Source organism: Aythya marila, assembly GCF_965140915.1.
Source record: "Aythya marila genome assembly, contig: HAP1_HAP1_SCAFFOLD_222, whole genome shotgun sequence".
Lineage (NCBI taxonomy): Eukaryota > Metazoa > Chordata > Aves > Anseriformes > Anatidae > Aythya > Aythya marila.
In genome coordinates, this window is record NW_028137561.1 from 169,290 (window position 1) to 191,572 (window position 22,283).

The window sequence follows — 22,283 nt, forward strand, 5'->3', positions numbered from 1 at the left end:
TCCCTTTCCCTTTAATTAAACCTTTCTTATCTCAAACCTCGAGTTCTCTGTATTGTATTTTCTCCCCCTTCCTCTTTGAGGAGAGGGGGAGTGAGAGAGCGGTTGTGGTGGAGCTCGGCTGCCCACCTGAGTAAAACCACCACAGTTCTTTTTGGCGCCCAACGTGGGGCTCGAGGGTTGAGATAACAATAGTATTGATTGAAGTATTTACAGCTAACATATTGGTTGTCCTAGTGCTCGGTTTTCTGGTAATACTTTTCTGTGTGGATACGTTGTATGTAGCCCACTCTCTGTTTTCTTTTTTCCTTTACATCCGATTGGAGAAAGTGTTGAAGTCTGTGCTTTTTTTTTTTTTCATGTTGTACTGTAACATACTGGCCTTCAGTTTGGTTTGGTATTCAAGCCCGGCATTGTTATCCTCCTGGTCTCCTAGAGATTATCTTATTGAAAATATTAAGAATTACAGTGCCTTCTTTTTTGCCCCCAGCAGTCAATCAGTGAATAATATCGGGTGTGGTGCCTTCTACTTTTCTCCCTGTGGGCTAATTACAGCAGCCTTTCGGTATCTTGGATACCCCTGGTGAGATATTATCCTCCTATTACTAGGTCTAGTGTTTGTCTTCTTCCCCAAGGCAAAGCAATTGATTAAGAATATTATCCAAGGACCTGTCCCCAGACAAAGTTGTGGGTGGCAAGGTGTGTGGGGGGATTTGGGCAGGTACCTATCACGGTTTTCTCCTCCAATGGTTCTAAATTTCACCCCTGAACAAGTACAAAATCCAAGAAAACTGGTAGAATGTTTGAAAGATGTATGCCCTGATCCTGGCAATACTAGAGAACTCCACCAGCTGGCTGCACTCTGCTGGGGTCTGGCTAACGCCTGTCAGATGTCAATTAACATTGCCCAGCACCCTCAAGGAGATAGGGAGGTTCTTGAATTTGATGATGAGACAGCACACAGTGTGACCACCCCAGAGGACCGACCATCTTTGGTATCAGTCGCCCCTGTAGTAAAGACGAAACAGTGGAAACGGAGATCAGGTCGTTTAGTAAGGGAAGAAGCTCCTCCTACGGATGAGGGAGAAGAGGAAAAGGCAAGCGGCTCTAAAGCAGCGTTATCACGGCAACATCACGAAGAAGAGACTGAAATCATAGATGAATCAGAAACTACTCGGTCTCTATCCTTGAGTGAGCTGCAAGAAATACGAAAAGACTTCAGTCGCCGTCCAGGTGAGCACATCCTCACTTGGCTGCTTCGACGCTGGGATAGTGGGGCCAACACCCAACAGCTAGAAGGCAACGAAGCCAAGCAGCTGGGATCCCTTTCTAGAGAAAGGCTCATTGACAGAGTAATTGGAAGAGAGGCCCAAGTTATCAGCCTCCGGAGGTGAATCCTAACAGCTGTGAAAGAAAGGTATCCCCACAAAGAGGATATTGTCTCCCAAGTAAACAAATGGCCCACTACGGCTAAGGGCCTCCAGCAGCTGCGGGAATTAGCTGTGCTGGAGGTGCTTTATAGTGATTTAAACAACGCCCAGGCACCTAAAGACCCCGATGAAGTCCAATGCACAGCGTCCATGTGGCGGAAGTTTGTACGGGCTGCACCCCCAACACATGCCAGCACACTGGCAGTCATGGGTTGGGACGAGGGGATGGGGCCAACTGTGGACAACGTGTCCAATCCACTTCATAAATATGAAGAAAATCTCTCTGCCCCAGTACGGGGCTGCATTTCAGCTGTGGAGAGACTGTCCCAACGGTTAGATGAACACATAGCTTCGTCCTCACCTAGACGGAAAAATCGGCCTTCAAGCACCAGCAGTCCCCGGCTCAAACAAGGGAGAATCCGGGACGCACACCGCGAGGTACCTTGTGGTTTTATTTACGTGACCACGGGGAAGATATGAGGAAGTGGGACGGTGAACCGAACTCGGCCCTAGCTGCTCGGGTACGTGAGCTACGGAAAGATACAGCAGCAACAAAGAGGGCCCCTAGGAGGATTGCTGCCTCCAACACTTTCTGCTGAACAGTCCCCCAGAGGGAGTACAAGGAATAGTAATACTCCTGACCCTGATGAAGAGACTTCTCTTTCACGTTTGGAAGAAATAATTGATAGATACTCCGACCAGGACTAGTGGGGCCCTGCCTCTGGCCAGGTAGAGGAGAGGAACAACCGGATTTACTGGACTGTGTGGATTCGATGGCCTGGCACACCGGAACCGCAAAAATATAAAGCTTTAGTGGACACAGGCGCACAGTGTACCCTAATGCCGTCAGGCCACCAAGGGGCAGAACCCATCTCTATCTCCGGAGTGACGGGGGGATCCCAAGAGCTAACCTTATTGGAAGCGGAAGTGAGCCTAACTGGGAATGAGTGGCAAAAGCACCCCATCGTGATTGGCCCAGAAGCTCCGTGCATCCTCGGCATAAACTACCTCAGGAAAGGGTACCTCAAGGATCCAAAAGGATACTGGTGGGCTTTTGGCATAGCTGCCTTGAGCACAGAGAAGATTAAGCAGCTGTCTACCCTGCCTGGTCTCTCACAAGACCCTTCTGCTGTAGGATTGCTGAGGATTGAAGAACAGCAAGTGCCAATTGCGACTACAACTGTGCACCGGCGGCAATAGTGCACCAACCGAGACTCCCTGATTCCTCTCCATGAGTTAGTTCACCATCTGGAGAGCCAAGGAGTGATCAGCAAGACTCATTCACCTTTTAACAGTCCTATATGGCCAGTGCGGAAGTCCAATGGCGAGTGGAGGCTAACAGTGGACTATCGGGGCCTGAATGAAGTCACATCACCACTAAGTGCAGCAGTGCCAGACATGCTAGAACTCCAGTACGAACTAAAGTCAAAGGCAGCCAAGTGGTATGCTACAATCGATATTGCTAATGCATTTTTCTCTATCCCTCTAGCAGCAGCATGCAGGCCGCAGTTTGCCTTCACTTGGAGGGGCATTCAGTATACTTGGAATCGACTGCCCCAGGGGTGGAAACATAGCCCTACCATCTGCCATGGACTGATCCAGACGACACTGGAACAGGGGAACGCTCCTGAACACCTGCAGTATATCGATGATATCATCGTATGGGGTAACACAGCAGAAGAAGTTTTTGGGAAAGGGAAGAAAATAATTAAAATTCTCCTGAAAGCTGGATTTGCCATTAAACGGAATAAAGTCAAGGGACCTGCACAGGAAATCCAGTTCTTGGGGGTAAAATGGCAGGATGGACGTCGCCACATTCCGACGGATGTGATCAACAAAATAACAGTTATGTCTCCGCCAACTAGCAAAAAAGAAACACAAGCTTTCCTAGGTCTTGTGGGATTTTGGAGAATGCATGTGCCAGGCTATAGTCAGCTTGTGAGTCCTCTATATCGAGTGACTCGAAAGAGGAACTCTTTCGAGTGGGGCCCCGAGCAACAACAGGCCTTTGAACAAATCAAACAAGAAATAGCTCGTGCAATAGCCCTTGGGCCTGTCCGTACTGGACCAGCTGTGCAAAACATACTGTACACTGCAGCTGGGGAGCATGGGCTCACCTGGAGCCTCTGGCAGAAGACCCCAGGAGAAACTCGAGGCCGACCTTTGGGGTTCTGGAGCCGGGGCTATCGAGGATCAGAAGCCAATTACACCCCAACTGAAAAGGAAATATTAACAGCATATGAGGGGAGGCACCACCATACAATGAGTTGCCAGAAGACAGAAAGCAGTATGCGTTGTTCACTGATGGATCCTGCCGTGTGGTAGGGAGCCATCGGAAGTGGAAAGCTGCTGTGTGGAGTCCCACACGAGAAGTTGTGGAGGCCATGGAAGGGGAAGGTGAGTCAAGTCAGTATGCAGAAGTGAAAGCTATACAACTGGCCCTAGAAATTGCTGAAAGAGAAAAGTGGCCGGTACTGTATCTCTACACTGACTCATGGATGGTGGCAAATGCGCTATGGGGGTGGCTGCGACAATGGAAACAGAACAACTGGCAGCGCAGAGGTAAACCTATCTGGGCTGCTACCCTGTGGCAAGATATTGCTGCCCGGGTAGAAAACCTGGCTGTAAAGGTACGTCATGTAGATGCCCATATGCCTAAGAATCGTGCTACCGAAGAACATCAGAACAACGAAGAAGTAGATCGAGCTTCAAAAATTGAAATAGCTCAGGTGGACCTGGACTGGGGACGTAAGGGTGAACTGTTTGTAGCTCGATGGGCTCATGAAACATCAGGACATCTGGGGAGGGATGCCACATATAGATGGGCTCGTGATCGAGGGGTGGACCTGACCATTGAGGCCATCACACAGGTTACCCATCAGTGTGAGACCTGTGCTGCAATCAAACGAGCCATGAGGGTAAAGTCTCCCTGGAATAGGGGGAGATGGCTTGGATTTCGATATGGTGAGGCCTGGCAGATTGACTACATCGGACCACTTCCACAAACCCGCCAAGGCAAACGGTACATACTCACCATGGTAGAAGCAACTACTGGGTGGCTGGAAACATACCCTGTAAACCATGCCACGGCCCGAAACACTATCTTGGGCCTGGAAAGACAAGTGCTGTGGCGACATGGTACACCGGAGAGAATAGAGTCCGACAATGGGAGTCACTTCCGAAACAATTTGATCACTTCCTGGGCCAAGAGACATGGCATTGAGTGGGTGTATCACATCCCTTATCACCCACAAGCCTCTGGGAAGGTTGAGAGGTACAATGGACTGTTAAAAACTATGCTGCGAGCATTGGGTGCTGGGACATGGAAACATTGGGATATAAATCTACCAGAGGCCACTTGGCTAGTTAACAACAGGGGGTCTGAAAGCCGTCCTGGTCCTGCTGAAACCAAACCCCTACACACTGTGGGAGAAGCTAAAGTCCCTGTAGTGCAGGTGGGGAAGTGGATGGGGAAGGCAGTGTGGCTTGCCCCTGCCATGGGAAAAGGCAAACCCACTCGTGGGATTGTCTTTGCCCAAGGACCAGGGTATACCTGGTGGGTAATGCAGAAAGATGGGGCTATCAAGTGTGTGCCTCAAGGAGATTTAACACTGGGAGAAAATTAATCTGTCATCCAAGTTATGTGTTGTAGGAGGACACTGCAGAACCAATGACAGGTATACTTTGCAAGGAACCGGGCAAGTGCAACACTGATGTGAGCTAAGCTGGTGCTGGTGTCAAGAAAACCAACTTCGAGTGCCCTGAGTGACCACTTTGACAGATGAAGGCGAAACCATCAACAGTTTTTATGAGCATTTTGGGAAAAGACCTATAGAATAAAGAGAAGTAGAGACATAAAAATGCTTCAATGGACAGAAAACAATGGTGATGAGACCATCTATATACTAAACTGTACCTGATTGTGACAGAAATGTTATGGAATAAGGGGTGGAAGTTGTGTTGGGTCTGTCTGAGCTGGAGTCACCTTTTCCCTGCAGCAGCCCGCACAGTGCTGTACTCTGCACTCGTAGCTGGAACAACACTGAAGTCACTCCAGTGTTGTGTCTATTGCTGCATAGTGCTGGCACAGCATCAGGACTCCTTCCAAGTCCCCAAGAGACACGCACGGGTGCCGGCTGTCCCGTGTCCCGTGGGTCCGAACTCGGGCTGCGTGGGGTCCAGCCATCACGCTTCCTGGGGCTCCGGTCTTTGGCGACGCATGTGCCAACCGCACCGGGTTCCGGGTCCGACCTCGGGCGGCGCGGGGCTGGCTGATCCTATAATCTGGGCTCCGGTCTTTGCGATGCGTGTGCTGGACGCACCGGAGAGCGTGTGTGACTTCGGGCGGTTCGGGGACGGCGATCCCGAGGCCCGTGTGTGCGGCCTCCGGCGGCGCGGGTGCCGGCTGTCCCGTGGGTCCGAAGTCGGGCGACGTGGGTGCCTGCCGAGCCGTGAAGCGGGAGGCTGCTGCCCACCGGCTCGGGCTCTGGCCGTCCCGGAATCCAGCAGGTTCGGTCTCTTGCGGAGCTGCGGCAGGCCGTCCTGCCCTCCCGGGTAGCTCCTGCCGGAGGCGCGGGATGCGACCGTCCCGAGGTCCTGGGCTGCGGTCCTGGGCGACGCGTGTGCTAGCCGCACCGGGGTCCGGGTCCGACTTTGGCTTTTTCAGAGACGGCCGTCCCGGGCTCCAGGTGTCCGGCCTCGGGCGGCGCGGCCGGCTGTCCCGTGTCCCGGGGATCAGAACTCGGGCGGGTTGGGGGTCGACTGTGCCGTGAAGCGGGAGGCTGCTGTCTGCCGGCTCGGGGTCTGGCTGTCCCGGAGACAGGGGGTTCGGTCCCGTGCGAAGCTGCGGCTGGCCGACCCGCGCTCCCCGTTTCTCTATCCCGGGGCGCGGGATCTGACCCTCGCAAGCCCCTGGGCTCCGTTGTCGGGAGACGCTTGTGCTAGTCGCAGCGGTGTGGCCGGCCGTCCCGATTCTCTGGGATCCGGTCTTGGGCGACGCTTGGGAGCCCAGAAGCTCTTGGGAGCCCAGCTGCTAGGGACAGCCGGCCCCGCGCCGCCCGAGGCGGGACACCTGGACACCGGGACCGCCGGCCCCGAGAAGCCGAGTTCGGCCCCGGACCCCGCTGAGTCTAGCACTAGACCGGTGCCCAGGGATTCGGGCCGGCCGGCCACAGAACCGCACGGGACCGAAAGCCCGCTCTCTGGGAAGCCGGCGGACGCCAGCCCCCCGCTTCACTGCACGGCCGGCCCCCACGCCCCCTGAATTCGGATCCCCGGGACACGACATAGCCGGCCCCCGCTATCCGACGGCCCCGGAATCGCCGTCCCCGAACCGTCCGATGTCGGACCCGGAACCCGGTGCTGCTTGCAAACGCGTCGCACAAGACCGGAGCACAGGGGCTCGGAAGAGCCAGCTCCCGCCCTGCCGGAGGCCGGACTCCCGGGCTATGTCCACATGTCTCTTAAATACCTTTAAGGATCGGGTCTCTTACCACTTCCCCGGGCAGCCTGTTCTAATAGCAAACCACCCCTTCCATGAAGAAATGCTTATTCAGTATCGAGCTATCCAGTGCTGGTAAACAGAGGTGTTTCTCCCTAGGGGTAGGGCTTGGCATTTCCCTCTCCTGAACTTCAAAAGGTTCCTGCCTGCCCCTATCTGCAGCCTGTCAAGGTTCCTCTGAATGCGCAGCCCCCCATACAAGCGCCTTTTCCACAGAAGCCACCGACCACCCGCCGCCTCGCCCCCTCCCAATTCAGGCTGCCCCAGGGCGCCACCGACCACCAACCTCCTTGCAGCACCACGCCTCAGCATCCCGAGCTATGAATGTCAAGAAAATGGCAGGCTAAAAGGGCAAACATGACTTAAGTGATCTGCAACAACTGTAGTTGTCTGTCCACAGCCTTTGTATTTCGTATGTTACTTGAATCTGAAACGATGAATGGATGAACAGAAAAGATACACAGCAAGCCCAAAGAAGCTTTCGTGGAGGACACTTACAGGAAAAAATACCTTGCAATAACAAGCACCTAGTACTCCTGTTGTTTTAAACAGTACTTGAAATTTCCATGTCCTTTATCCTTTAAATTGAAAAGGCCACCCAATTCTCTCTCACTGTGGACCATTAGCCTCTGTAAGATTTTAATTGGCTGAGAAAAACAATTCCTCAAGTCCGTATAATCAAGGGACAACAAAACAAATTCGTGTGTGTGTGTGTGGGGGGGTGGGGGGGGTGGACCGTCACAGAAAAGGAGGGAAGAGAAAGGAAGAAGAAGGAAAGCACAGCCATTCCTCTTCCCAGTGGCATCAGGAAGAAGTCCAGGCACCTGCCAGGAGCATTCTTTCCATTAGATAAGTAACCAAACGTTATTTATCCTTACTCACAGAATAACATGTCTTTGTACTTGATAGCTTACTCATCTGGTATTTTATTTTACCATGGATACAATGCAACGTGCAAACCACAAGGTTGAGTTTTTTAACAGATATTAATCCTCAGCAGGAAAAGCTATCTAAAGGAAGAAGTAAAATCCCATTAAACAACCACCACCTTAACTTTTTCCCTATAAACAAATTTACTGGGAACTAATTAGAATAACCCTGCCTTTAGGCCTAGTAGTAATGAATATGTATTAGCCTAGTAGCATAAAAACCAGCCGCCTGATGTAACTTGTGTGCGTCTTGGTGGAGCAGAGACTCCTGGCGCACCCAGCGCTGTTTGCTTACCTCTATTCCTTTAATAAATCATAAACATTAATTGTAAGCCTATTTGGGACTCGGTCATTTATTACAACTGGGACCTCCCGATGGGTGGAAGCTGTCGGGATAGCTCGGGATCCTGAGGCGTGGTGCTGCAAGGAGGTTGCACTGGATAGCTCGATACTGAATAAGCATTTCTTCATGGAAGGGGTGGTTTGCTATTAGAACAGGCTGCCCGGGGAAGTGGTAAGAGACCCGATCCTTAAAGGTATTTAAGAGACATGTGGACATAGCCCGGGAGTCCGGCCTCCGGCAGGGCGGGAGCTGGCTCTTCCGAGCCCCTGTGCTCCGGTCTTGTGCGACGCGTTTGCAAGCAGCACCGGGTTCCGGGTCCGACATCGGACGGTTCGGGGACGGCGATTCCGGGGCCGTCGGATAGCGGGGGCCGGCTATGTCGTGTCCCGGGGATCCGAATTCAGGGGGCGTGGGGGCCGGCCGTGCAGTGAAGCGGGGGGCTGGCGTCCGCCGGCTTCCCAGAGAGCGGGCTTTCGGTCCCGTGCGGTTCTGTGGCCGGCCGGCCCGAATCCCTGGGCACCGGTCTAGTGCTAGACTCAGCGGGGTCCGGGGCCGAACTCGGCTTCTCGGGGCCGGCGGTCCCGGTGTCCAGGTGTCCCGCCTCGGGCGGCGCGGGGCCGGCTGTCCCTAGCAGCTGGGCTCCCAAGAGCTTCTGGGCTCCCAAGCGTCGCCCAAGACCGGATCCCAGAGAATCGGGACGGCCGGCCACACCGCTGCGACTAGCACAAGCGTCTCCCGACAACGGAGCCCAGGGGCTTGCGAGGGTCAGATCCCGCGCCCCGGGATAGAGAAACGGGGAGCGCGGGTCGGCCAGCCGCAGCTTCGCACGGGACCGAACCCCCTGTCTCCGGGACAGCCAGACCCCGAGCCGGCAGACAGCAGCCTCCCGCTTCACGGCACAGTCGGCCCCCAACCCGCCCGAGTTCTGATCCCCGGGACACGGGACAGCCGGCCGCGCCGCCCGAGGCCGGACACCTGGAGCCCGGGACGGCCGTCTCTGAAAAAGCCAAAGTCGGACCCGGACCCCGGTGCGGCTAGCACACGCGTCGCCCAGGACCTCGGGACGGTCGCATCCCGTGCCTCCGGCAGGAGCTACCCGGGAGGGCAGGACGGCCTGCCGCAGCTCCGCAAGAGACCGAACCTGCTGGATTCCGGGACGGCCAGAGCCCGAGCCGGTGGGCAGCAGCCTCCCGCTTCACGGCTCGGCAGGCACCCACGTCGCCCGACTTCGGACCCACGGGACAGCCGGCACCCGCGCCGCCGGAGGCCGCACACACGGGCCTCGGGATCGCCGTCCCCGAACCGCCCGAAGTCACACACGCTCTCCGGTGCGTCCAGCACACGCATCGCAAAGACCGGAGCCCAGATTATAGGATCAGCCAGCCCCGCGCCGCCCGAGGTCGGACCCGGACCCCGTGTGTTGGGGCTGTCTGAGCTGGAGTCACCTTTTCCCTGCAGCAGCCCGCATACTGCTGTACTCTGCACTCGTAGCTGGAACAGCACTGATATCACTCCAGTGTTGTGTCTATTGCTGCATAGTGCTGGCACAGCATCAGGACTCCTTCCAAGCCCCCAAGAGCCAGCAGGTTAGGGGTGGGCAAGTGATGGGGAGGGGACATTGCCGGGGCAGCTGACCTAAACCAACCAAAGGGATATTCCATAACACCTGATGTCACACTCAGCAATAAAAGGTGGGGCTCTCGTGGGGGAGGGGGCTGTTCCTCCTGAACAACCACTACGCGTTTGAGGCCCTGCTTCCCAGGACGTGGCCAAACATCGCTCGCTGATGGGAAGTAGAGAATAATTTTTTCTCTTTCTGTGCTTCCACGCGGACTGATTGCTTCTTTTGTCTCTGTTTTTTCCTCCCCATTCCCTTTCCCTTTAATTAAACCTTTCTTATCTCAAACCTCGAGTTCTCTGTATTGTATTTTCTCCCCCTTCCTCTTTGAGGAGAGGGGGAGTGAGAGAGCGGTTGTGGTGGAGCTCGGCTGCCCACCTGAGTAAAACCACCACAGTTCTTTTTGGCGCCCAACGTGGGGCTCGAGGGTTGAGATAACAATAGTATTGATTGAAGTATTTACAGCTAACATATTGGTTGTCCTAGTGCTCGGTTTTCTGGTAATACTTTTCTGTGTGGATACGTTGTATGTAGCCCACTCTCTGTTTTCTTTTTTCCTTTACATCCGATTGGAGAAAGTGTTGAAGTCTGTGCTTTTTTTTTTTTTCATGTTGTACTGTAACATACTGGCCTTCAGTTTGGTTTGGTATTCAAGCCCGGCATTGTTATCCTCCTGGTCTCCTAGAGATTATCTTATTGAAAATATTAAGAATTACAGTGCCTTCTTTTTTGCCCCCAGCAGTCAATCAGTGAATAATATCGGGTGTGGTGCCTTCTACTTTTCTCCCTGTGGGCTAATTACAGCAGCCTTTCGGTATCTTGGATACCCCTGGTGAGATATTATCCTCCTATTACTAGGTCTAGTGTTTGTCTTCTTCCCCAAGGCAAAGCAATTGATTAAGAATATTATCCAAGGACCTGTCCCCAGACAAAGTTGTGGGTGGCAAGGTGTGTGGGGGGATTTGGGCAGGTACCTATCACGGTTTTCTCCTCCAATGGTTCTAAATTTCACCCCTGAACAAGTACAAAATCCAAGAAAACTGGTAGAATGTTTGAAAGATGTATGCCCTGATCCTGGCAATACTAGAGAACTCCACCAGCTGGCTGCACTCTGCTGGGGTCTGGCTAACGCCTGTCAGATGTCAATTAACATTGCCCAGCACCCTCAAGGAGATAGGGAGGTTCTTGAATTTGATGATGAGACAGCACACAGTGTGACCACCCCAGAGGACCGACCATCTTTGGTATCAGTCGCCCCTGTAGTAAAGACGAAACAGTGGAAACGGAGATCAGGTCGTTTAGTAAGGGAAGAAGCTCCTCCTACGGATGAGGGAGAAGAGGAAAAGGCAAGCGGCTCTAAAGCAGCGTTATCACGGCAACATCACGAAGAAGAGACTGAAATCATAGATGAATCAGAAACTACTCGGTCTCTATCCTTGAGTGAGCTGCAAGAAATACGAAAAGACTTCAGTCGCCGTCCAGGTGAGCACATCCTCACTTGGCTGCTTCGACGCTGGGATAGTGGGGCCAACACCCAACAGCTAGAAGGCAACGAAGCCAAGCAGCTGGGATCCCTTTCTAGAGAAAGGCTCATTGACAGAGTAATTGGAAGAGAGGCCCAAGTTATCAGCCTCCGGAGGTGAATCCTAACAGCTGTGAAAGAAAGGTATCCCCACAAAGAGGATATTGTCTCCCAAGTAAACAAATGGCCCACTACGGCTAAGGGCCTCCAGCAGCTGCGGGAATTAGCTGTGCTGGAGGTGCTTTATAGTGATTTAAACAACGCCCAGGCACCTAAAGACCCCGATGAAGTCCAATGCACAGCGTCCATGTGGCGGAAGTTTGTACGGGCTGCACCCCCAACACATGCCAGCACACTGGCAGTCATGGGTTGGGACGAGGGGATGGGGCCAACTGTGGACAACGTGTCCAATCCACTTCATAAATATGAAGAAAATCTCTCTGCCCCAGTACGGGGCTGCATTTCAGCTGTGGAGAGACTGTCCCAACGGTTAGATGAACACATAGCTTCGTCCTCACCTAGACGGAAAAATCGGCCTTCAAGCACCAGCAGTCCCCGGCTCAAACAAGGGAGAATCCGGGACGCACACCGCGAGGTACCTTGTGGTTTTATTTACGTGACCACGGGGAAGATATGAGGAAGTGGGACGGTGAACCGAACTCGGCCCTAGCTGCTCGGGTACGTGAGCTACGGAAAGATACAGCAGCAACAAAGAGGGCCCCTAGGAGGATTGCTGCCTCCAACACTTTCTGCTGAACAGTCCCTCAGAGGGAGTACAAGGAATAGTAATACTCCTGACCCTGATGAAGAGACTTCTCTTTCACGTTTGGAAGAAATAATTGATAGATACTCCGACCAGGACTAGTGGGGCCCTGCCTCTGGCCAGGTAGAGGAGAGGAACAACCGGATTTACTGGACTGTGTGGATTCGATGGCCTGGCACACCGGAACCGCAAAAATAGAAAGCTTTAGTGGACACAGGCGCACAGTGTACCCTAATGCCGTCAGGCCACCAAGGGGCAGAACCCATCTCTATCTCCGGAGTGACGGGGGGATCCCAAGAGCTAACCTTATTGGAAGCTGAAGTGAGCCTAACTGGGAATGAGTGGCAAAAGCACCCCATCGTGATTGGCCCAGAGGCTCCGTGCATCCTCGGCATAAACTACCTCAGGAAAGGGTACCTCAAGGATCCAAAAGGATACTGGTGGGCTTTTGGCATAGCTGCCTTGAGCACAGAGAAGATTAAGCAGCTGTCTACCCTGCCTGGTCTCTCACAAGACCCTTCTGCTGTAGGATTGCTGAGGATTGAAGAACAGCAAGTGCCAATTGCGACTACAACTGTGCACCGGCGGCAATAGTGCACCAACCGAGACTCCCTGATTCCTCTCCATGAGTTAGTTCACCATCTGGAGAGCCAAGGAGTGATCAGCAAGACTCATTCACCTTTTAACAGTCCTATATGGCCAGTGCGGAAGTCCAATGGCGAGTGGAGGCTAACAGTGGACTATCGGGGCCTGAATGAAGTCACATCACCACTAAGTGCAGCAGTGCCAGACATGCTAGAACTCCAGTACGAACTAAAGTCAAAGGCAGCCAAGTGGTATGCTACAATCGATATTGCTAATGCATTTTTCTCTATCCCTCTAGCAGCAGCATGCAGGCCGCAGTTTGCCTTCACTTGGAGGGGCATTCAGTATACTTGGAATCGACTGCCCCAGGGGTGGAAACATAGCCCTACCATCTGCCATGGACTGATCCAGACGACACTGGAACAGGGGAACGCTCCTGAACACCTGCAGTATATCGATGATATCATCGTATGGGGTAACACAGCAGAAGAAGTTTTTGGGAAAGGGAAGAAAATAATTAAAATTCTCCTGAAAGCTGGATTTGCCATTAAACGGAATAAAGTCAAGGGACCTGCACAGGAAATCCAGTTCTTGGGGGTAAAATGGCAGGATGGACGTCGCCACATTCCGACGGATGTGATCAACAAAATAACAGTTATGTCTCCGCCAACTAGCAAAAAAGAAACACAAGCTTTCCTAGGTCTTGTGGGATTTTGGAGAATGCATGTGCCAGGCTATAGTCAGCTTGTGAGTCCTCTATATCGAGTGACTCGAAAGAGGAACTCTTTCGAGTGGGGCCCCGAGCAACAACAGGCCTTTGAACAAATCAAACAAGAAATAGCTCGTGCAATAGCCCTTGGGCCTGTCCGTACTGGACCAGCTGTGCAAAACATACTGTACACTGCAGCTGGGGAGCATGGGCTCACCTGGAGCCTCTGGCAGAAGACCCCAGGAGAAACTCGAGGCCGACCTTTGGGGTTCTGGAGCCGGGGCTATCGAGGATCAGAAGCCAATTACACCCCAACTGAAAAGGAAATATTAACAGCATATGAGGGGATTAGAGCAGCTTCAGAAATTGTTGGTACGGAAGCACAACTTCTCTTGGCCCCACGGCTACCTGTGTTACATTGGATGTTCAAAGAGAAAATCCCCACTACACATCATGCAACCGATGCTACATGGAGTAAGTGGATAGCGCTGTGTAATTAACACAGCGGGCTCGAATGGGGAAACCCAACCGCCCGGGAATCCTGGAAGAGATTATGGACTGGCCAGGGGGCAGGGATTTCGGAGCACCGACAGAAGAAGTAACTCGTGCTGAAGAGGCACCACCATACAATGAGTTGCCAGAAGACAGAAAGCAGTATGCGTTGTTCACTGATGGATCCTGCCGTGTGGTAGGGAGCCATCGGAAGTGGAAAGCTGCTGTGTGGAGTCCCACACGAGAAGTTGTGGAGGCCATGGAAGGGGAAGGTGAGTCAAGTCAGTATGCAGAAGTGAAAGCTATACAACTGGCCCTAGAAATTGCTGAAAGAGAAAAGTGGCCGGTACTGTATCTCTACACTGACTCATGGATGGTGGCAAATGCGCTATGGGGGTGGCTGCGACAATGGAAACAGAACAACTGGCAGCGCAGAGGTAAACCTATCTGGGCTGCTACCCTGTGGCAAGATATTGCTGCCCGGGTAGAAAACCTGGCTGTAAAGGTACGTCATGTAGATGCCCATATGCCTAAGAATCGTGCTACCGAAGAACATCAGAACAACGAAGAAGTAGATCGAGCTTCAAAAATTGAAATAGCTCAGGTGGACCTGGACTGGGGACGTAAGGGTGAACTGTTTGTAGCTCGATGGGCTCATGAAACATCAGGACATCTGGGGAGGGATGCCACATATAGATGGGCTCGTGATCGAGGGGTGGACCTGACCATTGAGGCCATCACACAGGTTACCCATCAGTGTGAGACCTGTGCTGCAATCAAACGAGCCATGAGGGTAAAGTCTCCCTGGAATAGGGGGAGATGGCTTGGATTTCGATATGGTGAGGCCTGGCAGATTGACTACATCGGACCACTTCCACAAACCCGCCAAGGCAAACGGTACATACTCACCATGGTAGAAGCAACTACTGGGTGGCTGGAAACATACCCTGTAAACCATGCCACGGCCCGAAACACTATCTTGGGCCTGGAAAGACAAGTGCTGTGGCGACATGGTACACCGGAGAGAATAGAGTCCGACAATGGGAGTCACTTCCGAAACAATTTGATCACTTCCTGGGCCAAGAGACATGGCATTGAGTGGGTGTATCACATCCCTTATCACCCACAAGCCTCTGGGAAGGTTGAGAGGTACAATGGACTGTTAAAAACTATGCTGCGAGCATTGGGTGCTGGGACATGGAAACATTGGGATATAAATCTACCAGAGGCCACTTGGCTAGTTAACAACAGGGGGTCTGAAAGCCGTCCTGGTCCTGCTGAAACCAAACCCCTACACACTGTGGGAGAAGCTAAAGTCCCTGTAGTGCAGGTGGGGAAGTGGATGGGGAAGGCAGTGTGGCTTGCCCCTGCCATGGGAAAAGGCAAACCCACTCGTGGGATTGTCTTTGCCCAAGGACCAGGGTATACCTGGTGGGTAATGCAGAAAGATGGGGCTATCAAGTGTGTGCCTCAAGGAGATTTAACACTGGGAGAAAATTAATCTGTCATCCAAGTTATGTGTTGTAGGAGGACACTGCAGAACCAATGACAGGTATACTTTGCAAGGAACCGGGCAAGTGCAACACTGATGTGAGCTAAGCTGGTGCTGGTGTCAAGAAAACCAACTTCGAGTGCCCTGAGTGACCACTTTGACAGATGAAGGCGAAACCATCAACAGTTTTTATGAGCATTTTGGGAAAAGACCTATAGAATAAAGAGAAGTAGAGACATAAAAATGCTTCAATGGACAGAAAACAATGGTGATGAGACCATCTATATACTAAACTGTACCTGATTGTGACAGAAATGTTATGGAATAAGGGGTGGAAGTTGTGTTGGGTCTGTCTGAGCTGGAGTCACCTTTTCCCTGCAGCAGCCCGCACAGTGCTGTACTCTGCACTCGTAGCTGGAACAACACTGAAGTCACTCCAGTGTTGTGTCTATTGCTGCATAGTGCTGGCACAGCATCAGGACTCCTTCCAAGTCCCCAAGAGACACGCACGGGTGCCGGCTGTCCCGTGTCCCGTGGGTCCGAACTCGGGCTGCGTGGGGTCCAGCCATCACGCTTCCTGGGGCTCCGGTCTTTGGCGACGCATGTGCCAACCGCACCGGGTTCCGGGTCCGACCTCGGGCGGCGCGGGGCTGGCTGATCCTATAATCTGGGCTCCGGTCTTTGCGATGCGTGTGCTGGACGCACCGGAGAGCGTGTGTGACTTCGGGCGGTTCGGGGACGGCGATCCCGAGGCCCGTGTGTGCGGCCTCCGGCGGCGCGGGTGCCGGCTGTCCCGTGGGTCCGAAGTCGGGCGACGTGGGTGCCTGCCGAGCCGTGAAGCGGGAGGCTGCTGCCCACCGGCTCGGGCTCTGGCCGTCCCGGAATCCAGCAGGTTCGGTCTCTTGCGGAGCTGCGGCAGGCCGTCCTGCCCTCCCGGGTAGCTCCTGCCGGAGGCGCGGGATGCGACCGTCCCGAGGTCCTGGGCTGCGGTCCTGGGCGACGCGTGTGCTAGCCGCACCGGGGTCCGGGTCCGACTTTGGCTTTTTCAGAGACGGCCGTCCCGGGCTCCAGGTGTCCGGCCTCGGGCGGCGCGGCCGGCTGTCCCGTGTCCCGGGGATCAGAACTCGGGCGGGTTGGGGGCCGACTGTGCCGTGAAGCGGGAGGCTGCTGTCTGCCGGCTCGGGGTCTGGCTGTCCCGGAGACAGGGGGTTCGGTCCCGTGCGAAGCTGCGGCTGGCCGACCCGCGCTCCCCGTTTCTCTATCCCGGGGCGCGGGATCTGACCCTCGCAAGCCCCTGGGCTCCGTTGTCGGGAGACGCTTGTGCTAGTCGCAGCGGTGTGGCCGGCCGTCCCGATTCTCTGGGATCCGGTCTTGGGCGACGCTTGGGAGCCCAGAAGCTCTTGGGAGCCCAGCTGCTAGGGACAGCCGGCCCCGCGCCGCCCGAGGCGGGACACCTGGACACCGGGACCGCCGGCCCCGAGAAGCCGAGTTCGGCCCCGGACCCCGCTGAGTCTAGCACTAGACCGGTGCCCAGGGATTCGGGCCGGCCGGCCACAGAACCGCACGGGACCGAAAGCCCGCTCTCTGGGAAGCCGGCGGACGCCAGCCCCCCGCTTCACTGCACGGCCGGCCCCCACGCCCCCTGAATTCGGATCCCCGGGACACGACATAGCCGGCCCCCGCTATCCGACGGCCCCGGAATCGCCGTCCCCGAACCGTCCGATGTCGGACCCGGAACCCGGTGCTGCTTGCAAACGCGTCGCACAAGACCGGAGCACAGGGGCTCGGAAGAGCCAGCTCCCGCCCTGCCGGAGGCCGGACTCCCGGGCTATGTCCACATGTCTCTTAAATACCTTTAAGGATCGGGTCTCTTACCACTTCCCCGGGCAGCCTGTTCTAATAGCAAACCACCCCTTCCATGAAGAAATGCTTATTCAGTATCGAGCTATCCAGTGCTGGTAAACAGAGGTGTTTCTCCCTAGGGGTAGGGCTTGGCATTTCCCTCTCCTGAACTTCAAAAGGTTCCTGCCTGCCCCTATCTGCAGCCTGTCAAGGTTCCTCTGAATGCGCAGCCCCCCATACAAGCGCCTTTTCCACAGAAGCCACCGACCACCCGCCGCCTCGCCCCCTCCCAATTCAGGCTGCCCCAGGGCGCCACCGACCACCAACCTCCTTGCAGCACCACGCCTCAGCATCCCGAGCTATCCCGACAGCTTCCACCCATCGGGAGGTCCCAGTTGTAATAAATGACCGAGTCCCAAATAGGCTTACAATTAATGTTTATGATTTATTAAAGGAATAGAGGTAAGCAAACAGCGCTGGGTGCGCCAGGAGTCTCTGCTCCACCAAGACGTACACAAGTTACATCAGGCGGCTGGTTTTTATGCTACTAGGCTAATACATATTCATTACTACTAGGCCTAAAGGCAGGGTTATTCTAATTAGTTCCCAGAATCCGAACCCTGCCACTGGTGCATACGTTATCAGTCTCCGGTGGTCCCTCTGGCGGCCGCTCCTACTGAAGGCTCATAGTCTTCCTCCCAGGCTTTGTCCTTTGGTCGTTCTTCAGCTTCTCCCCTCCCCTTATTTAGTAGTTGCTGGGCCAGATGTCAGAAAGCTGTGTCTCGTGCAATAGTCCGCATAGGCACCGCATAGCGAACACACCAAGTAACATTGACTTCAGTTACTCACAACAGTTACTCACCTGATAAAGAACTGCATGCAATAAAGGCACCAAGTACTACATTAGTTTATTCTAACAGATCCTACTAGCTGTTACCTCAAAAAGATGTGCGTCCATAAACTCTCATCCGCCTGAAGAAGCCTGCAACTGACCGAAGGTAAAACAAACACCCCAAAGAGCAACCCAAGCAGAATGAGCTCTCTGAGGGGATGCCTGGGACTCATATACCATTTGGCCCCGCCTAGCACCCAAACCCAATCACCTGGGAAAGGGTAGGGGCAAAGCACAAGGAAGTAGGAAGACAGCAGCAGCAGCGGTGGTGTGTTTGTTTTTGTTTTTTTTGTGTGTGTGATTTTTCTTTTTATTTTTTAATCAGTTTTAGCTCAAAAGCATGCATAGTGCAGACAAGAGAACTAGGGTGTTTCTAGAAGCAAAAATCCCCATGCTTTTGCTGCAGCTTTCAATATTAAAAGACAGTATGACCAAGCAAGTAATTGGAACTCTTCCAACTGGAATTAGCTCAAACTTTTATTTACGTATAAAGAAAAAACTAGGAGTAGAACATCTGCTCCATATTTTCCTCTCTCACCTTGCCATAGGCAGCTCTGGCTGTGACGTCCCAGATTGCATACTGCGTTTCAGCTTTAACAAATGAAAACCTTTACCCTATCCCTAAACCTTACCCTTATCCTAACATTTACCCTTACCGTAAACCTGACCCTTTCTGCTACACTTACCCTTAGCCTAAATCTAAACCTTACACTTACCTTTAGCCTAACCGTCACTCTTACCTGACGGAGACCGTATCCTTCCGCTGCCGCCGGCCGCCTGGCGGGAGGCCTCGGGGGGCGCCGCGCCGATGTTGCTGTGCTCCTTAACTGGCGGCCGCAGTACGGGATCCCCTTCTACCTGCAGTACCTGGCGCACTGGCCCGAGTACTTCATCGTGGCGGAGGCGCCCGGCGGGGAGCTGATGGGTTACAGTGAGTGCCCCGGCCCCGGTCCCGGCCCCGCCGCTCCGGGGCCGCAGCGCTCGGCGGGGGCTCCTGCTGCTCCTGGGCCGCGGAGCGGGCGCGCTGCGAGCGGCGCTGAGCTCCGGGCTCGGGCTCGGGCTTCCCTTCGACCGCCGAGAGCTGTCCTGGGCCGGGGAGCCGAGCCTTGCCTTGCCTTACCTTGCCGCGGTGGCGTTCGCCAGCAGTACCCGCTACTAGGGCTTTCTGCCGGTTCGCCCTCCTCGTTATCGCTGCCCCGGCATCCCGGGAGGCCTTTGCAGAGAGTGGGGAAATACCCGTTCTATGTGTTGAAGCCTAAAGCATTGGTGCTGTGAGTGACGGGTGTTTCTGAAGTACTGCGTGCGACAGGAGGTTTGAAGGGTTGTTCGCAATCTAACGCTTGTGTGGTGCTGTGTAGAAACAAGCTCCAAAGACACCCCTGCTCCCCACCCGACTCTTCCCCCTCCCCCCAAAATAACAAACAAACATAAAAACCCACCTCTTTTGGCTACATGTAATGTGTTTGCAGGGTCTAAGCTGTCTTTTGCCAGATTAGCAAAGCTGCCCAAGTTCTACCCCCTCAAAGCGACCAGAAATTTCCTTTGGTTGCTAGGGTGATTAACTAGTTTTTTGGCTTGTAGCCCTCTGTTCTTCCATTATTCCAGTCAGACCCCGAATTCTGCTCGTTTAAAGACTCGTGAGAATTGCTTAAGGCTTTTATTTAGAAGGCACTCCTCAAAAAACAAACTTTGAAAAATGATTTAACTTTTTTAATGCTAGTCAAGAGACTACTGTAAAACGAGCAAAATGATGTCTGATGCAATGAAGCAGAACTGTATGAGAACCATCTGCATTGTCTGCGGTAGGTGAAGTTGGGTGTCAGAATAGGTTCTGTTAGCGTGCAGCTGGTGAAATCAGGAACTAGCATCTGGGGGTCTTTCCAATAGAGCTTGGAATCCAGACGGAAATGTGACCTTCAGGGGCCTTGTCTGCCTTTCTCTGAAGCTCTGATATTTGACCCGTAACCGTACAGAGTTGCTAAGTCATAGAGTGATAATACAGACATGCTTTGTTCAGCTTTTTGCCACAGTTGTTGCAGCAGCATGTGTTCATATACTCCTCTGTAACGATGTACACCTGGGGTGCAGTGTCCCAGAGGTGCTGCTGTGCTGATACTCTGTATGTCCGCAGTAATGGGTAAAGCAGAAGGCTCTGTGTCCAGGGAAGAATGGCACGGACATGTTACTGCTCTCTCTGTTGCACCAGAATTTCGACGGCTGGGTTTGGCTGCCAAGTTGATGGAACTATTGGAAGAAATCTCAGAAAAGTGAGTATTACCCTTCTCTTTAAGCTGATCTTGTAAAGTATTCTTTCTGTAGACTTTTGTCCCTGGTTTAGGTATTTGTTTTACATGAAACGTACCCAGACTCCTGGACTTCTCTATTAAATAGTGCCCCCAAATGACTGAAATTCCCTGTAGTTAGAGAACAAGAGCTAAAAACTTCGCTCGGCATTTTAAAATGTCTTGATTTCTATGAAAGCTCACTTGCCATGATGAATGGGAAGTAGTCTAAATTGCAGCAAAGACACAGTATAAATTATCCTTTTCTTGATATTTTGTGAAGTTCTTTTCCTACCAACAGTGTTTTCCACAGTGCTCCCAACATACTTATTTAGCGGCTGTGGGCTTTGTGCGGGTTCCCTTGGACGCAATACTACGCAAATGTAGTGCTGCAGACAGTAACTTAGCTTATTTTCCATCTCATGCTAGCTTACTCGTAACTGCAGAAAATGAACACATTAGGGAAATGTCCCTAGCTTGTGCCAGTAGGGCAACCCTATTGTGGTTGGTTGAATCCCCAAATTGCTTGATTCTTTGAAGAACTTGCATACTGAGGGCTGTCTCCTCAGTTGCTGTTAGGCAACTGAATTGTGAGACTGATTTTTCTTCCCCTGTTCATTTTGAAGGGGGCAGTCCCTAAGCTAGTGCAATGTAAATGCATCTAAAGTACGGATTATAATTAAAATAATCATATATATATATACGAAAATAGGCTTCTGTGGGTATTTGGCTGGCCCTGTTCTTTTTGTTAATAATTTTGAGTGCACTGGATGGTGTAGAAGATTGTTCATGTGACCAAAAAAAATAACTTATGCCAATACTGGGCTTATCCCGTGGTAAAAGGAGTGCATCTGTTATTACAGCGTGAAACATACCTGATTAGTGTATTGCCTCATCAGACCTGTTCTTGGTTACATGTTGTGGGTTTTTAATTGGAAATATATTCACCTGCTCGTTCTTACTGTGTTTTGTTTATTTTTTAAAAGAAAGTGCGGATTTTTCGTTGATCTCTTTGTGAGAGTATCAAATCAGGTTGCGGTAAACATGTATAAGCAACTGGGCTACAGTGTGTACCGGACAGTGTTAGAGTACTATTCTGCTAGCAGTGGAGAGCCTGATGAGGATGCTTATGGTAAGTACTTGTTCTACCCCACGTTGAATGGAAAGGTCCTCTTGTGTGTCCCAGGGTTGTCCCTGTGTTTTGTTTATAGGGAAAAAGTTAAGGTGGTGGTTGTTTAATGGGATTTTACTTCTTCCTTTAGATAGCTTTTCCTGCTGAGGATTAATATCTGTTAAAAAACTCAACCTTGTGGTTTGCACGTTGCATTGTATCCATGGTAAAATAAAATACCAGATGAGTAAGCTATCAAGTACAAAGACATGTTATTCTGTGAGTAAGGATAAATAACGTTTGGTTACTTATCTAATGGAAAGAATGCTCCTGGCAGGTGCTTGGACTTCTTCCTGATGCCACTGGGAAGAGGAATGGCTGTGCTTTCCTTCTTCTTCCTTTCTCTTCCCTCCTTTTCTGTGACGGTCAACCCCCCCCCCCCCCCCCCCCCACACACACACACACACGCATTTGTTTTGTTGTCCCTTGATTATACGGACTTGAGGAATTGTTTTTCTCAGCCAATTAAAATCTTACAGAGGCTAATGGTCCACAGTGAGAGAGAATTGGGTGGCCTTTTCAATTTAAAGGATAAAGGACATGGAAATTTCAAGTACTGTTTAAAACAACAGGAGTACTAGGTGCTTGTTATTGCAAGGTATTTTTTCCTGTAAGTGTCCTCCACGAAAGCTTCTTTGGGCTTGCTGTGTATCTTTTCTGTTCATCCATTCATCGTTTCAGATTCAAGTAACATACGAAATACAAAGGCTGTGGAC

The 22,283-nt window shown here is 52.5% G+C and overlaps 1 protein-coding gene across 1 annotated transcript; it reads left to right on the forward strand.

Moving 5' to 3' along the window:
- Positions 1–1,903: 1,903 nt before the first annotated feature.
- Positions 1,904–21,764, forward strand: LOC309890719 (N-alpha-acetyltransferase 20-like; the record flags this gene model as incomplete). The annotated part of the gene is made up of 5 exons (XM_082785142.1): positions 1,904–1,948; positions 18,837–18,866; positions 18,955–19,045; positions 20,246–20,381; positions 21,383–21,764. The coding sequence occupies 5 exons, from the start codon at positions 1,904–1,906 to the stop codon at positions 21,633–21,635; spliced, it is 555 nt and encodes a 184-aa protein (XP_082641268.1). The 3' UTR covers positions 21,636–21,764.
- Positions 21,765–22,283: the final 519 nt, after the last annotated feature.